At 40.7% G+C, this 18,561-nt stretch overlaps 1 protein-coding gene across 5 annotated transcripts in view; it reads right to left on the reverse strand.

Moving 5' to 3' along the window:
• The window catches only part of MARK1 (microtubule affinity regulating kinase 1), a 72,531-nt gene that overhangs the window by 3,823 nt on the left and 50,147 nt on the right, over positions 1-18,561 (reverse strand). For 2 of the 5 annotated variants that reach the window (XM_081857790.1, XM_081857793.1), the window contains 8 exons: positions 14,642-14,741; positions 13,403-13,515; positions 11,708-11,882; positions 10,030-10,223; positions 8,119-8,219; positions 6,477-6,638; positions 4,791-5,045; positions 1,428-1,472 (listed from right to left, as the gene is read on the reverse strand). In XM_081857790.1, coding sequence (XP_081713916.1) covers positions 1,428-1,472; positions 4,791-5,045; positions 6,477-6,638; positions 8,119-8,219; positions 10,030-10,223; positions 11,708-11,882; positions 13,403-13,515; positions 14,642-14,741 — 1,145 coding nt within the window. The remainder of the gene's footprint in view (positions 1-1,427; positions 1,473-4,790; positions 5,046-6,476; positions 6,639-8,118; positions 8,220-10,029; positions 10,224-11,707; positions 11,883-13,402; positions 13,516-14,641; positions 14,742-18,561) is intronic. The other 3 variants (XM_081857791.1, XM_081857792.1, XM_081857794.1) reach the window with 3 other exon arrangements.

Here is an 18,561-nt window from a genome sequence, read left to right on the forward strand (position 1 = left end):
GGTCTTCCAGTAACAACATCTTTTAGGGAAGCTTACTACACAAGTTGAAAGGATGGAGGGATCAGTTACTAAAAGTATAGGAATGAGGGTTCATGGTCTTTCCAGCATGTAATACTGGGAAGAATATGGACCATGGCATCTCAAAGGAATGGTCAGCAAAATGAGATTTACGTATTCAATGTATAAAATGCCAATTGAATACTAGGCACAATAGCATTCATGTAGATCATCCCTTCCTGATATGTAAACCAATTTCAAGAGGAACACCCCCTCCCCCGCCACTATGTTTGCTCAGATTGTTAAAGAGAAGCTTCACACACAAGCTCTGTGCTGAGGAGCAGGCTTTGGGTTTGCATGCCAGGCAGCACATTGCCCATGGAACAAAAGCCAACACACACAACCATTCCTAGGATACACCCCTTGTTGTGAAGCAGATGAATGGGGGGAACTTATTTATGACTCTCGGTGTGTGTTTGTGTGTAGTGTCCTTGGTTCAAACTAAGCAGCCTGCAAGCAGGATTCGAGTAAGGCACCAGTCCAAGGCTAACTCCCACATCTCCAGTGTGTGTTAAAAAGCAATCTTTAAAAATAACATCCGTCTGTTTTTGTTTTATATATACCATAAGTGGGCAAGCTTTATCAGCCCAAAGGCTACATTCCCTTCTGAGCAACCTTCCAAGGGCCACACGACATTCAGGAGCAGGACCAGAGGCCAAAGAGGGCAGCGATAGGAAAGTAAATTTCACTTTTTGTAAAGTAGGCTAAGTTCCTGACCCTCTATCCTCCATCTAGGTGTCATCAGAGTTCAAGGAATTCGAGGACACACTGCAGCCAAGCAAACACACTCAAAAAGAGTGCAAAGCAGGGCCAGGAGGAGGTGTAGCCTGGGGAGAGTTTAGAGGGCCAAATAATTAGTTATTGAGGGCCGCATTCAGTCCCTGGGCCTGAGGTTCTCTGATGCATATACTCTTATTAACCCCAAAGGATTTGCCAGAACATTTTTTTATTTTAGTATTTGTAAAAAGCAGAGGCGTATGGCAGAAGTGCATATTAGGCAGTTTGCAAAGTTCTCAGAATGGCAATGTAGGATTTTACTACGCAATGAAAGATAATGCTTGAATATACATAGTTGTGGTTTTTTTTTAAGCTGTGACCTTGCAAACACTTAGAAGGGAGCTGTTTCCCAAAGTGGACTTGCTGAAGTCTAAGAACTTGCAGAATCATAGCTTTTCATTTTTAAAAAAAGTTATTTAAACTTAATAGTATTTAAAAGAGAAATGGGGAATTTAACTCATACATAGTATTTTTTTAAAAGACAAGTTATTTAGAGACTCCTCTGTTTTACATATTAGTTTAAAGGGTTTCAGAATCATAAAGCTTTGAACACAAAGGGACCTAGCAGCGAAGTATTAATCGTGGCTCCTCACCTTGAGGTGTCAGTTCTGCCACTCGCTTCGCCTTCACTTGGATCCCTCAAAACAAAGTTAAGGTCAAGATTTTAATAAATGGTTAAAAAAAATAAGTCAAGAAAACCGGTTATCCAGAACAAAGTTAAAATTACTTTTGAGCAAATAGCACGAAACCATCATTTACTACTATTTTTTTAAAATAGTGTTTTTCCAAAGCTGCAGTTTACTTTCTCCCTATGAAACTTCAGTTTATTTTTACCCTGGCTGGGTAACTTCAGATTGCCCTTCCCCTCCCCCCCTTACACCGTGAGCTTAAAATAGCCGCGCTCAAAAGCTAGAAGCCATACGGCAAGTATGCTCCATTCTTTCCTTTCCCCACCCCACTGTGTATTAATGGCGAGAGACCACCACTGCAGTCAGCAAGGAACTTATCCAGACAGGGGTTCTTACTCACGAAGATGCCTCAAACAGTTTGCTATTAGCATTTAGCCGTGTGCTTTGCCATGCCCTTAAGTCATAACACAGCAGCACATTTGCCAATTGTGTTAGTTATTTGCAAATTAAGGCCTATTGGATACCACCTAAAAAACATACTAAAATTTTCTACCGCCCAACTTTAACAGCTCTTATTTAAGGGCTCAAAGACACCACTTCTTGCAACATCTGCAGAGTGTTGTATAGCCCGTCCCACACAATAGTCCATCGTAATATTTTAAATGACATTAAATATACAAGTATATCAGACCTGTGTAGCATGTGACCCACCTAAGCAATATGCAGCCCATCTGCTATGTACTAGGCCACCAATAACAGGTGAGCTGTTCACAATGGATCAGCATGCTCATCTCTAAGCCAATTTGAATTTAGACTTTACAAAACCCCATGAGCTTTCACACCATTCCCCTCCCCACTGCAAAGTCAACAGGCCTATTGGAAAACTGCACATCCCACAGGCTATTTGTGCTTGGCTCACTGTATACCAGCTTGCCAGGCTCCCTTCTGCTTGCTGCTGCTGACCAGCATAGAAAAACAGCCGGTTTAAGTAGAGTGCAAGGAAGACAGTTCTTCTCCAGCACCGCTTAAAATCCAAGCTGGAGAAGAACTAGTATATGTATACATAATTCTCACCTTGAATTTGACAGGACCATTTTGAACCAGTAAACCCTGTATTTCTAAGTCAGGAAATAGAAGTCTTAGCAAATCATTTTTTACAACTATCATCTTTTGCAATCCCAGGCAGGCACTAAAAAGAGGGTTTTATCATGCTTCTTGTGGGCTGCTTTCAGCTTGGTGGGTCACAAATTGTGCAGGGCTGATCTACACAGAACATTCCATAAACTCACCAGAACACTTTGAGAACAAGCAGCAAACAATTCTTTCTAAGGTATCAGTCATATGCTAGATTGCACGTTTATAAAATATGCTTTATTACAGCATTTTTTTAAAAAAGTACTTCTGATTCCAGCACATATTTGTACACTACTGAACACTTTAAGTTGTAAGTGAAATGTATTTCTAAATATATTCAATTAAAAAGGGACAATATTAATGCAAGCTGTGAACATAACTTAAAATTAGATGCAGCTGTTAAAGAACATAAAGATGACATGACTTTTTCCAAGTATCTGCACATGTGGCGTCACAATGTTTGAAATATGATGAGCTGTCAAGTGAGTTCTCTATTTAGCAGAATCATGGAAAGAATTTCAGAACTGGAAACTGCCTTATTCTCAAATGCCACTGATAAGGTTCACAGGGCAACAAAGTGACTAGCAAAACTCCTACTGAATTTAGTGAACCTCACCATTACCATACACAATTTTAAAGCAAGTTATGGGGCTCTGGATTCAGAAAATGCCATTTCAAAATGACAATTAAACTTAAGATGCTAGCTAATTGTTTTAAGTTAACATTATGGGCCCCAATGTACCCCCAACAGGTTACACGTTAGGCTGTGTTTTTGGATTATAATATCAATAAATGTTTAACTGTTAAACTAGAGTCCTTTTGAAATCAGTAATATCTTTAGTTCTAACAGCAGATGGATACCGTCAAAACAAACGGTGTTGAATGGGTCAAGATGATTGGGGTAATTAGTTTTTTAAAAAAAATAAAAATACTTGGGGCTGCTCCAGGCAATATGAATTTCCTACACCCTTTCCCTGTAGGAAATTGTCACATTAAAGAGAGAGCACATGTGTATCTTGCTACGTTTGTGCATAGTGAGAAATCCAGAATTGCAGCATGTTCTCAGAATTCAGTCACAGCATGTCATGAAGGATATTCACCCATTCATTCATGTTCAGGCAATTTTTAAATGTATGACATATTAGTGTATTTTTGGTCTTTGTGGAAGCCGCCCAGAGTGGCTGGGGAAACCCAGCCAGATGGGTGGGGTACAAATAATATATATTATTATTATTATTATTATTATTATTATTATTATTATTATTATATTGCAGAGTTGCAAAAGGTTCAGAAAAAGGCAATCAAATTTATGATGAGGCTGTAAAACATCCCAAGAGAAAGGTTGCAACTTTTGCAACTTTCTAGTTTAGAAAAGAAGTTGAGTGAGGCGGGACATGATAGATAGGGAAAGAGGTTTTTTTTTTCTCTCTCTCTCTTATAATACTGGAACCCAGAGTCAGTCAATGTAGTGGAATGTTGGAAGACCCAGGAGAGACAAAAGAAAGCACGTCCTCACATAGCACATAAGCAAACGTAGGAGTTTGCAAGTTGAAGATGCGGTAAACGGCCATCAACTTGGACAGCTTTTAAAGGGAATTAGACAGATTTGTGGAGGAAAAAGCTATCAATAGCCACTAGTCATGAGAGCATTAGAGGCGGTATGTTTCTAAATACTAGTTGTGAGGGAACCCAAATGGAGAGTGTGCTGTTGAAGTTGTGTCCTACTTGTGGGCTGTGAGACTAGGTGGGTCTTTGGTCTGGTCAAACAGGGCTCTTCTTATGTTAAAGTGTCCACATGCCAAAAATGATGCTCACTGCACATGATGGTGCACATACCATTTTTTCCACACAAGTGAAAACCCACGTATGAAATTAGTGACATTAGAACCAGCCTTTAAGCGCTAGGATGCTTATCAATGTTTTCAGGGACACTAGCCAAAGAACCAAGTTTTTCATACCTATTGGATTTGAACAGTAAAATTTATTCAGGAAGTTTTTGATTTTTTAAAAAATGACATGAATACAGAAAGCTGTCATCATTACTGTATCCTATAATTTGATTTTACACTGGCTTAAATGAGGGGGTTCCAAGCAGTTGCTCATCCAGGCACTTACAAGGCTTGCTTCTAACAATGTAACATCCCATTGCACCTTTCATGTTACCTGGAAATGGAAATGACGGAGGGTACTAACCTGCGGACAAATTTGGAAGTTATTTTGCTTATAATGCCAGTTGACGTCCCCCTTCTAGTTTGAGCAAACGTGCCTGTTTCGTGTGACGGTGAGGCAGGTGGCCCATTGTAAGTGGCGTTGCGCCGCTCCCGTAGCTGCTCCCCATGGAAAGTGCTTCGGCTCGAACTCCCTCGAGGAAAACGGGTTCGGTCTGGAGTGCTAGTACTAATACTGTGAGCGGATGGGGAAGCAGCAGGTGCCCTTTGAGTTGCACTGCTGGAAAGCCAGAAGTACGTTTGAAAAGCAAGGGAGATAGAAAGAGCCAAGTCATGAGAAACCTTCAATATGACTAGCACATCTCAACATGCACTATCTTGGGATAACATGAGCCATATGTTTTTATGTACAAAAAGTCTCTAAAGAGATGAAGAACAGTAGATTATTTTAATTCAAAATAGCCTGTAGAAAGAGTAAAAGCTTGGGAAAGAGAAAATGCATCCTCTACAACAGATATACCAGGTCTTGCTGCTATTTCAGAGGTTACATGGGATTTTTCATTCCAATGGGAAGAGCTCAAATGGAAGTAGAAGAAAAAGCAAGAAGAGAAAAGGGTTTAGTGGTATTTGATATTGGTGAGTAAAATTTTTGTCATGATAAAGTGGTGCTCTTAAACACACACACACACACACACACACGAGTGTTGGTTTTATATGCATGAGATGGATAGGATTTGGGGCTAGATCTAGAAAATACAATTCCTACCTCCAAAGTCTTATTTAGTGGTTAGAGCAGGCTTCCTCAAACTTGCCCCTCCATATGTTTTTGGCCTACAACTCCCATGGTCCCTAGCTAGCAGGACCAGTGGTCAGGGATGATGGGAATTGTAGTCTCAAAAAATCTGGAGGGCTGAGTTTGAGGAAGCCTGGGTTAGAGCTTAGACAAAGACTTGGGAGACCCAAGTTCAAGTTCCCACTCAGCCTTTAAGAGGATCTAGGACCGGTCACTATCTCACAGCTTGATCTATCTCAAGGGACTGTTGGAAGGATAAAATGTGGAAAGAACTCAATGTATTGCTGTTGTCCTAAAACTGGGAGTGGGGGACTCCTGAGCTCCTTGCAGAAAGGATGAGACAAAATGCAATAAGCACCTTTCTTTCGTCTACCCATTCCTTAGTTTCTTGTTTCTCAAGGGCTCCTTTGCATCCTTACTTCAGCTGCCTTGCCTCTGACTTCCTGCTTCTTCACTTACCTGCCTCACAGGGCCATTTTTCAGTCTGATTTTAGAAAGTTACTCCTGTCTCTTGGGCAACTATGAACCATCAACCCCAGACAAACTGTCAATTTGCCCTTCACCCACACCGACAGCCAGATGTTGTAGGCTACAACTCATATCAACCTAAGTCAGGCATGATCATTTGTCAAGGAACATGAGTAGCAGTCCACACGAGGTGGGGAGGGCACAATGCTGGCTTCTGGTGAGCTAGAACGATCATAGTTTCGTTCACCAAAGCAGTCAGAATGTTTGTGAATATTCCAACACCATCACGTAAGCTCAACTGATTGATGCTAAAGGCTTCAGTATCACAATATACAGTAGATTGGCAGAGCCTAGCACTACTGATGTTGTGCCTAAACACCTATGTTATGCACATTTGTAGAACACCTGACCATGCAAAGTACCACACAAATGCTACATATTGAAAAATACCTTGGTCGATAAGCTTCAGTGCCATCTTTGATAGTTGGGAGTGTAACTTTTATAGGGTGGCCAGAGGCAGACATGGACTTCTGGTGTCGAGGTCGTGCTGATATTGCCGAAGAGACAGCGGAGCCAGTAGAGGAGGTACTGCTTGCAGACATTTCTGTTAGGCTTTCATCATAAAAACGAAAGCAGGAAAAGGAATATCTTGAGATAAAATGGTCTAGTAAAGTAGTTGCATGTGGAACCTTTGAACTACTGTTGGATACTTAAGAAAAAACTGATTTAGCCAAGACATGGTCAACAACAGCTTCTACTGAAAAATGTCTTAAGATTGCTTTTCCTTGGCTCCATTCAGGTAACGGACAGACACTTTTAGGAATCCTAACCCAAATTAAAACATATGAAAGGAACTTGCTCACTGGTGCTACCCTTTCTGTACTTGCTGGGAACAAATGCAGAAGAAAATAGAAATTAATAGTATTTATCGATATTCAAGGGAAAATAGGTGGCAGCAAAAGAATTTTGAACTTTTGGCCACTCATCAAAATAGCACAGAATGCCTCAATAAAAAGTAATTAATCTCTCACCAAGCCCTATCAATTTGCATAAATAAAGAAAAGCAACTGCAACTGGCTTTCCTGATCAATCACAGTAAATGTTTTGTACTCATCTGCATAGCTAGACTTGATGAATTATCTCTACCATTGTATCTGATTAAAAGGCTACTGGTAGCACTTTAAATGAATCCTCTAGTAATTTCAAAGTGCAGAGAGAAGAACAAGCCACAGCATGTATTTCAATACAAATATAATCAACTCGGGAAGAGCACAGAAAGCAACTATTTAACAAGAGGGACAATACGGTCAAATGGAATTATATAATTTCAGTATTCAATCATTTTTCTCGTTGCTGCTTCCCAGCATCTCCTTCATGATACCAATGTAGATTTTTAGGTATGTGCAAAATTAACAAGTCTAAAAACCTCAGAAACAGTTTTGCCTGAGTTCCGTGCAATTGCCATAAAACTTAGGGATCAAGCTGTGCCATCATAATGATTAAGGTTTTAAATGATAATTTTAGGTTATATGTTAGTGACTAAGCTTTAATTTATATATTTTTTAACTGTTGCTATATCTGTATTGTCCCTGTTATACCTAATTGCAAATTCAAATGTACCCCTATCGTGCTTTATGACTTCCTTGATATTGTATGTGAGCTGGAACTGGTCTGTGACCGAAATAATAAAATTCATTCAGTTTTGCCTGAGGCAGGAGAAAGGGGCACAATGACAGCTGACAGGGAAGAATGAAACAGGCTACAACTCTACTGAATTTCGCTTGACATCTTATCATTCTGGCCAATCCAGGTCAGGGACCAGAACACAGCAGCCTAAACAAGATAGATGCCTGCCCAAGTCTAAACATATCCAACTTTTCTGAAGGCATTTAATAGTAGAAGACTGTTATAGGCTGGTCAGCGATACCCTAAACTCTGGGGGCTTCCTTTTCCCTCTCTAGCTGCAAGGCCTGCTTAGGCTGAGTTTCTGTTTCCGAGGCTTGCGAAACTATGTTAAACGTGTACATGAAATGTTCCTTTAAGTACCAGAGCAACATGAAATCTTAATTTTCACATAAAACAGGTTCAGTACCTGTTGTCTTTCCCATTCTGAATGGCAGAATAGCGATCTGTAGAGCGTTCACAGACATAAGTATTTCTTCGTGTCATGCCAGTCCCAGAAAACACATTATTCTAGAAAAGACAGGGAAATACAATTATTATTAAAAATACATGACAGAGTAAGAATGCCTAAATATATAGCACATTAGCGTATGTATACATTCTTTGATGCATTTGGGCATCCCATGTTATTTAGCCATGCATTTTCTAATTTACGTTGACGGGTAAAAATGTTGCTTTATTTTCTGTTCTAATAGACAGGCTAAGAGACACAATATAATAACACAGAATATTCTGATGTGCCACAATTTTAGCAAACAATAGGCTAGAGACACAATCCATTTTTCTGAAGAAAACATAGCAGCTGTCACACACAGATGAGCCCTGAAATTGCTATTCTACTGCCCCGTTAATTCAAAAACAGTTTGAAGATTTGTTAAAACAGCATTTTAAATGAAAAGTAGTACCCCCCACCTTTAACAGCTCTCTTGGGGTGGTGGTGGGGGGGCAGGTGTGCAGACAAAACAAGAAAGTATAAGCAACCCAGATCTTCTCCTTTTAAAATGGTCTTGTGCAAAATCCTCAAAGTGCATTTTCAGTTCATGGGAATCTGGAGAGCATATTGATGCTTTTGAGCTGGTATTGCCTTCTAAAAATAATCAAGGTGCACTTTGAACTGTGACCTTAAGCCACAAAGCACAAACCTGGTCCATGAACTTAGATCAGGCATAGGCAAACTTGGCCCTCCAGATGTTTTGTGACTACAACTCCCATCACCCCTGACCACTGGTCCTGTTAGCTAGGGATCATGGGAGTTATAGTCCCAAAACATCTCGAGGGCCAAGTTTGCTTATGCCTGACTTATATAAACAGATGGGCAAGTGTGAAAGAGGAAGCACTTCTACCATGCCTACAATGTAGTGTGCAATGTGACTTTTTTGCACAGACAATTCTCTCCCTCATTTAAAAAAAGGGGACCGGGAGGAAGCTGTGCATCATCTATGCATACAACTGTATCACACACAATGCACTGTAGCTGTGGTGGTAGCAAGAACCATTCTTGTTTTCTCACCTCTACTACAAAGAGGCTGCTTAACAGAGTGTATGAACTATGAGATTGTTTCTGTTCTCATCCATCCTATTTCCCTGACCATAGAGAACTATGCACAAGAGCAATATCATCTAGTGATACTGAGTCAAGCGTATGTGAGCAAGACCAAGAGAAGAGATCTCTGTTACAGACTCAAATGCTTAGGTATTATTTGAGAAGAACAGGTTTTCAAGCATTGGGAACTTTCAGAGCCCAACTAGTAGCTACAATGAATATAGTGTCCTGAAGGGAAATGCAAATTTGTATAGCCCCTGGCAAACAGCTTGTAGTATTATTTCCCAATTGCCTTGGATCAACTTTCCTCACAGGGAAGAACACCAATTTTGATAGTCAAACATTCACATATTAAACAGTTAAGCTGCTGTTTCTTTATATAAGTGGGTGGTTTTTTTAAAAAAATGAAGAAGCAGGCCTGCAGTGGTGACAATGAGTTCGGAGAGTCAAGCAACCAGGGCAGTGAGAGGCAATGAGCACAGTGAAGGAACAAGCCACCGGGCACTCCAGCTGAAAAATGCCAGGGTGCAACATTACCTGCAAGTTCCTTCCTTCAGCAACCCAGGAGCCAATTGTCACACTCAACTATTCACCCCCACTCCTGATTTTTAAAAAAGTATTTAAATGCTGGACTGGATTTCTGAGCCCATTTCTATTAGTGTATGCCAGCATTTAATCCATTTGCAGAAGAGAATCATGTAGTTAATACAATAGCAACAACTGTTATCGTGGTACAGAAAACATTTGACCCCGTCAGTGAGCAAAGATCTTTCTTACACTTGGAATAGTAGTCGCTTTTTTCCTTTCAGGGCCCACCAGTGGACTTGCGGCCATTTCACCTTTGGACCCCACTGTAGTGCTGCTCAGTTTACGTGACACATCTTTGTCCCATTCCTCTTTGTGTTCACTCTCCACACTGTTTGCCTGAGCTCTTTTTGAATACGAGACAGCAGGAGGAATCGATGGGCCAACTGTCAAACAAAGGTAACATCAATGAGGTGGTGCTCTCTGTATCACCTTCAATCAGTCTGCGCTGGTACTAAAAATAACATCCAAGGAACTAATTCAAATAAGATGCTGGTGCCACTTTACGAAACTGAGATATTGTGCAAAGAACATGCCTGAATACAAATGAGTCATCAGTGCCTTCATTGCATAATTTCACACACCTTTAAGCTTAATATTTACTATTTGTTCCCCGTTAATTTGCTAATATGCCATCCACATTGAAAACAACACAGAGGCATACTTTAAGGTTACTCAACTGGCTTCCGTTCAGAAGCCTTCAATGATACAGTGGGCTGCCACCTCATTTGTGGATCCATAATACAATAATTTGTCAATTACAACCAACCAATTTCCCAGCGAAAGTGGAATCATTACCATCAAATACAGTTGCAAAATCAAGGCAGATGGAGGCAGAGTTTTGCATAACCAGCTGGCAATGAATGACATCTAATCATATCTAACCCATTTTCAGAAATTGCTAAATTATTTGCCACACAGTTTTCCTTGTGGCAAAGAGTTCCATAGCTCAGCCTTTCCTTAAACGAAAGACACACATTTGCACCTTCACTCAGATTGCAAGGTGTTGCTGGTTCTGGCATTGGTGCAAACCAAAGGTTATGACATGGCTGGGAAGTCTTAGCTGCTAGATAAGAGTAAAGCAGAGGATGCCCGGATTCCATTCAAACGTTTCTCCCTCCACTGGGCAGATGATCGGTGTGTGATACACTTCACTAAGGAATTCCTTTTAGCATCAGTCAGCTATGGAAGGGAAGTAAAGAGAGAAGGGGTTTCTGGCTGCTCCCAGTTCACCTGCTCCCAGTTCACCAGTTTCTAGCTCCCTACATCATTCATGGTTCTCTATACTGGCACACTGTCTCCATCGTTTAAAGCAAATCAGAATTTTTTTTTGTCCAGTGTTGTTGAGACTGCAGTACATAAGTCACAACCCAGAATATCAGAAGCAAATAGTCATATCCATTACCGAAAAGCAACGTTCGACAAGCACAAAGGATTAAGAGATTGTTTGCTTTCCATACAAAATGCAGGAAAGTCTTCTGGGCTGTGGACAATGGTCTGCAATTTTATTCAGGCATATGGCTGTTCTCTCTATGGAAATAAACCCATCCATATCTTCTAATTAACCTTTCTTGAAAAAATTACTGCACTGCAGATATCCAAGCTCACGTTTTAGATTCAAAGCAATGATGACAAATACAGAGCAGTTTCCATTATGCAAACAGTTAAAATAGCTACAGACACCAGAATAAATGCAAATGATAATTAACACATCTGTCAACTAACCCAAACTATATTTACCATGGAAGGATCACATGATAAAAGCACCATGGTGTGATATGAAGCAGCGCACAACTAATGCATGAAGAGGTGGCACTGCTAAGCCCAGAAAACATGGCACACAGCTTAAAATTGTATTTTGCTACTTTACTTGGTTGAATGCCATCCCCACCATGTTCACTGAAGCGACGTTGCTTCTGATTGGCTGATATGCTCCGCTGGACCTTCAGGTGAGCAGGAGATTGCATAGAACTGTTGTTGAGGTCACTGCTGGGTCGAGATCTTTGACTCAGGTTACTGCTGGACAGGGACTCGCTCCCCTCAAACTACAAGGATAAGTGACAATTTAGAAAGCAAAGCCATTTGCATCTCTATTTTTGAGACAAGAGTTATTTCCAATGTCACAAAACTCAATGCAACATTTGCTATCACAGGGATGCAGACTGGGCACTCTCTGCGGTCACTTTGGCACCAACCCTTTTTTCCGTTTTCCTTTTTTACACTGAAAAGCAAACCCAGAGCTTGCCATTAGCAGCAGGAATGCAGTTGGCAGAGAGGAAGAAGACACTTTCCTCATTATGGACAGAAGAATTTTAAGTGGGTAAATGCCAGAGAGGCAGCCTCTCCTTCCACTTTTTATGGCATCCTCCTCCAAGGCTACTTTTTCGTAACAGAAGGAGGGGAAAAAGCATCAAGGGAAAGAAAGATGCAGCTACATTTCCTCAAACTACATGCTAACAGATGTAAGGATACACAATCACTTATCATGATTTTATGTCGTAAACCCCCCTGAAATCTACAGGTATAGGGTGGTATACAATTATTATTATTATTATTAAAATAAAAATCCTTATTTATGCATCATACAGATATAACCAGTCCCAGAATTAACTGACATTTGTGAAAGATTCGACCCAGTTGACAATTGTTGCTGTAATTCACAGGTTGTCAATCTATGCCACCGTGGCAGGCCACACCCAAGTGTTTGGTGGAACCTCAAGCTCACTGGCAGAGATGGAGTGTAGGGGTGGGTGGGGAGAAAGCACAGATTGGAACAGGAAGACAAGCGACAAAACCAGCACCACAGACAAATGCTGTCACTACCATCTTAATCATGCTCCCCACCTCAATTATTATTACTACCGTTTAGTAGGTTTTATGAACCACTTAATCAAAGAATTCCAAAGCAAAACAATTATTTGTTTTTGGATGGAATGGCTTTGCTGGTTTATTTGGTTTTATAATTAACTGTTTGGCTCATTTTTATAGGCATACAGAATTGCTGCAAACATATAGATTACCTCAGCAAAATATACAAATGGATATACACAACTTGTTCATGTGTCTGGGTAGGCTTGTCAAAACAGAAATATATTTAGCTGGCATCTGTAACAGCACAAGGATGATGCCAGCCCAGAGCACAGGGGCTTCCACACTGGCCCTATGTTGGCATGCATACAGTGGGAGAGGCACCAGCATAAGTAACACAGTGGAGTCATGTTTGTGTGCCCAATGTCTTGGATCAACCTTGCTCTACCCAGTCCCTGCTGACCACTGCCACAGGCATGGAAGAATCAGTGGTGGGCCCTACCTGGCCCCCCCACTTTTCTTAGTTCAGGTGACATTCAACGTATGTGGGGATCACGTTCCAGGGACCCTACACATACGTGAAATGCATGCTTATGAGTCCATGCCAGCAAAAATGATTGATGCATAAACTCCATAGACTCAGCAACCCAAAGAGTACAAAGGCTTGCCAATAAGCATGTCTCAGCACTGTGTTCAATCCCTATAGAAAACAACTTCAAAACTAGCAGATAAATAAATATAAGCAACTATAAATTACCTCAGGTGGTTTTCTGCCTAGGAGCAGATAAGTAGCCATGACTTCGTCATATTTTTGGTTTACTAAAGAGTCATGAATTTCATCTCTTGCAAAACCCATAGTGACCATTATATCTATCAAAAACAAGACAGCTCAATTTTATTATTGACAAGACATATTTAAAACGTGTCATTAGACAACTTCTGATTTTTTTTCATCCACAAAACTTCTACTTAAGTAATCACAGTAGAATAAAGTAGGAACCTAGAATACTGTTCACAAGTTTTCTCTAAAATATAAAAATTCACCCGACAGACCAGTTCCATTACCATGTTCCATTACACTCTACTAGTTAACATTTATGTAATGACAACAGAGTCTCTACCCTAAACATATACAGTCAAACCTTGGTTCTTGAACTGCTTAGTTGCCGAACAAACCAGCTCCCAAACACCGCAAAGTAAGTGTTCCAGTTTGTCAACGTTTTTTGGAAGCCGAACGTCCAACGTGGCTTCCGCTTGAGTGCAGGAAGCTCCTGCAGGCAACTGGAAGCCACGCCTTGGTTTTCGAACGGTTTCGGGAGTCGAATGGAGTCCCGGAATGGATTAAGTATGAGAACCAAGGTACCACTGTATAGAATTGAGATCTACATAAGATAGGAAATAAGAGATTTAGGGGAGAGGGATTGGATTACATAAACATTCCAATCCTCCTAGCATGGTCCAGATAATTAGGAATGTGACATGGGCTAGCAGATTCAGGTTCAATTCATTTTCTTTTTAGCACCAAACATAGTTTCTCATTACCAATGGATTAAATAATCCACCAAACCATGACTGAAAGTTCTTATAAAGTGTGTTTTATCCCCAATTCTGGTTAGGAGGGCAAATGCAAACCATTGTTTCCTACTGGAAGTGAGAGGAAGAGGAGGATAAGACTATGAGCTTCCTGGATGTTGTTGATCCTCCATACCATAGCATGTGAACTGGAACTAATGACGTGGCAGTGAAAAAAACAGGTAAACTGAGACTAGGCTAATTCAGGAAGATATATCGGAACTGTTCAACATTCACTATATTAAAAAACCTTGGGTATATGGCAAACTAATCCACAGAATTAGCAAAACATTGACAAGCATTTTTCCCTACTGTTAACCATGAATCTGCAGTGCACAGCGAAAGAGATGAAGAACTGGACTAGGAGACTAGGGAGAATACAATACAGCTATAGATTGGAACAATTGGGGTAACCTATTCTTACCTATTCTTTTGGTGTCATTAAAATCTGGTTCAGGCTCAGTATATGGCTTTAATTCTTCCTCTTCATGACCAACATTCATCCATCGGTCCTTCATTATTTGCTAGAAAACAGAGCAAAACTGAATCATTGGATTTTTTTTTTATCGACTCCCAAATCAATACCCAGTTAGTGGGGAAATCTGCATGTTTATTTATTTAAAATATAAAAACTGCTTTGAAGCATAAGTGAAAAATAATCAGTGGGGACCAATCAGTGTGCAAAAGACATCTTCAACTGCTGGTTAAATAAAAATGGGTGCTGGACAAATGGACAGGGAGTAAAATGGATAAAGGAGGCCCTATTAACAAGAAGGTTCTATACTTTGATGCTTCCCATCTCACCGCTGGGGTAAGGTTTACTCTTGAGCAGCAACCCTGCAGAAGTTTTAATAGTTGGACAGGATAATACAGGACCCAGTTACTTGTTGAAGCACATTCTTCCATACCAACCAACCTATCTATACCCTGTGATCAGCTGGTGAGAGGAAGGACCTTCTCACTTCCCTGCTGGTAAGCACAGATGGTGGAAGCTCTGCAGTGTTTGTGCTGTCAAATGAACACTTTCTTATTTTCCCAGGCATTCTGGGTAAATCAGCGATTTCCACTTGTTGAGTTTTATATTTTCTTGCACTACTGTATTTTACTATTCATTTTTTTTAATAATTATTTTTAATGAACGTATATTCCCATGGTTGTCTGTATATTTTGTTAACATGCTAACTGCCTTTGGATCATTATGATGTCATGACGGGTGAGCTTTAAATTTTGCAAATAAAACAAAACATAGGGAAAGTTCTCCTGGCCCTAAGTGGTTTAAGATTTTTGTGCCTAGAAATAAAATGGTAGCCGGGTTAAGATCTTGGAATACTGAAAAAATATTTTCCTTACTATCAGTACAAATTTGTCACTGGGTTCCAAAGTAATGAAGTTTCCAAACAGTCTTTAGAAAGGCCCTCTTAAAAACACATTATAATACTCCAATCTAGATGTTAGGAGAGCACAGATAACCATGGCCAAATCTTGTTTTCCAAGAATAGCCACAGTTGGAGTACCATCCAAATTTGGTTGAAGGCATATGACTTTTACTGCCAAAATTAAATTGGACCCTTCAACCCCAATGCACAAAACAAAGAACAACTCAGGTCCAAGGGTTAGTATTAGCCATGTATTATGTACAGAAATAAATTTGGGGAAGACCAGTGATAGTGTGGTTGCTTTGCAAGCAGAAGATCCCCAGTTCATTCTCCAGCATCTCTACACAGAAAACAGCTGCCAGTTCGTGTAGCCATTTCTGAATGAGATGGACCCAGTTTGACTTGGAACAAAACAGCTTTCTATACTCATGATTAATTCACCTCAAACAAGTCAATAGTACCATTTTTGCAGCCTAAAGACTATTTTAGGTTGTCAATTCTTTCAACTGAAAATATATTTTAAAATTATCCATAAAAATATTAACAATATGGAAGACTTACACTACCATCTAAAGTACGTTGAACTACTTTATTAGCTTCTATCTGTATCTACAAATGTTGAATTAATAATAAACATACGTTTTTGGGCTTTCATGCTGAATCCATAAAAGGACCAAACATATATAACGGCTTAAGGAACCCTGACCATAGGTCCAGTCGTGGCCGACTCTGGGGTTGCACGCTCATCTCGCTCTATAGGCCGAGGGAGCCGGTGTTTGTCCGCAGACAGCTTCCGGGTCATGTGGCCAGCATGACTAAGCCACTTCTGGCGAACCAGAGCAGCGCATGGAAACGCCGTTTACCTTCCTGCCGGAGCGGTCCCTATTTATCTACTTGCACTTTGATGTGTTTTCGAACTGCTAGGTTGGCAGGAGCAGGGACTGAACAACGGGAGCTCACCCCGTCGCGGGGATTCGAACCGCCAACCTTTTGATTGGCAAGTCCTAGGCTCTGTTTAACCCACAGCGCCACCCGCGTCCCTATATAACAGCTTAATTTTCCTTAAAGAATTGTCCCCTGCAATTTACCTTTCCTTCACATTCATATGAATGAGCGAAAGCTGCTGATATTTCAGCTACAGGAAAGAAAGACTTATTTTGGGAACTGCTTCACTTCTCAGCTTCTATTTCGAAAGGATTTTTACAACAAGCCATTGTTCTTTCATACCCAAGCAAAAAGCAGAAGTGCTGCGACACCTTACGGATGAGCTGTTCAGAGGTTTTGCAGACTGCGACCTTTGAGTGCACACGCCCGCTGCCCCATGACCAATTTCCCTTTGAAGCACTGAAGCACTTTTGTTCTCCTGCTTTTGGCTAATGTCTATGCTTCAGGATTTTGTTTTAGTGGGTCGCACAGAAGGCATCAGCTTGCAATGCTTGAGTACTTTAAAACATATGCTCTCCTAGCTCAAGTTTCTGAGGAAGCATTATTGAAAACTATGTCCATAATAGATTCTCTACAACAGCAAAAAAAGTGTCCTTATCAAACTTCATGTTCAAGATTATGGGTGAAATTCAATGCTTATCTTATTCTTTGAATGCTGCTGTTCTACTTCTGGAATGGCTTTTAATCCAGTGGTGGTTAAACAAGACAGCATAAGAAGGGCCTGCTGGAACAGGTCAATGGTACAGCATCCTGTTCTCACAGTGGCTAAATGGGATTCCTCTGAGTAGCCCGCAACCAAGGCTTGAGTGTAAGCATGCTCTTCCCAGCAACCAGTATTCAAAGGGACAAGATAGCTTTAAAATAGGATCTGACAAATTTGTGGCTATCAAAGTTTTTGGCCATCACTACTGTATTTTCCGCGCCATAAAATGCACCTGACCATAAGACGCTCCTAGTTTTTTAGAGGAGGAAAGCACACACAAAAATATTCTGAATCAAATGTTGTACTAAACTATTTAAAGCAGCAAAGCAGGTGGCTCCTGTCTGCTTTGCTGCTTTAAAGCGAGCCATGGAGGAGGGAAGGAGGGGAGCCATGGCTCCTGTCCGTCCCCCCACCGCGGCTCGCTTTAAAGCAGCAAATTTAAAGCAGCAAAGCGGGTGGCCCCTGTCCGCCTTGTTGCTTTAAAGTGAGCCAAGGAGGAGGGAAGGAAGGGGAGCCACCCCTTTGCTGCTTTAAAGTGAGCCGCAAAGGAGGGACGGACGGAAGCCATGGCTCCCCTTCCTTCCCTCCTCTGTGGCTTGCTTTAAAGCAGCAAAGCGGACAGGAGCCGCTTACTCATCCCTCCTCTATGCAGCATTCGCTTCATAAGACACACAGACATTTCCCCTTACTTTTTAAGAGGAGAGGTCTTATGGAGCGAAAAATATGGAACTTCATTTGGGAGTGAGTTTCATAGCTTAAGAAAAGGAATTGCTCTTCTCCAGTTTCCCCTTCCCTCTGTGGTCCACTGTTCAAGAGGGTTGAGAGACCCTCCAAAACAGCATGGACACTACTAGTGCAGGAGGAACCAGAGAAAGTAACTTCTCCTCTTACATTGGAGGACAAATCAGACAGATCAAAAGGATTTCACCCTTTGCTATTAGAATATAGTTTTGAGTTTTGGAACACAAGGAAAAGCCAGACATATTTTTGCCCTTTTAAAGAAGAATGACATCTGGACAATTTAAATATAATGAACCCATGTTCTGTCTGACCACATATGTAGCAGTATTCCAAAGTCCATCTGAAAAAGTGCACAGCTGAAGAATTCAGACCTAACAGAAAGCAAAGTGTGAAATCTTTTCAAATATTATGCTCTCAAAAATCCCTCAGGAGTACTTTAATTCTCCTCTTAAAATGTACAAGGTAAAATGCATACGAAGTGCATGGTAACTTAATGCTCCTTAGGCAACATATGAATTAAGCATACAGTGCTGTCTCTTCAACTTTAGTTTGGCAAAGGTTGCTAGTGAAAGAAACACT

The sequence above is a fragment of the Podarcis erhardii genome (genome assembly GCF_964252035.2).
Source record: "Podarcis erhardii genome assembly, chromosome: 3".
Classification (NCBI taxonomy): domain Eukaryota; kingdom Metazoa; phylum Chordata; class Lepidosauria; order Squamata; family Lacertidae; genus Podarcis; species Podarcis erhardii.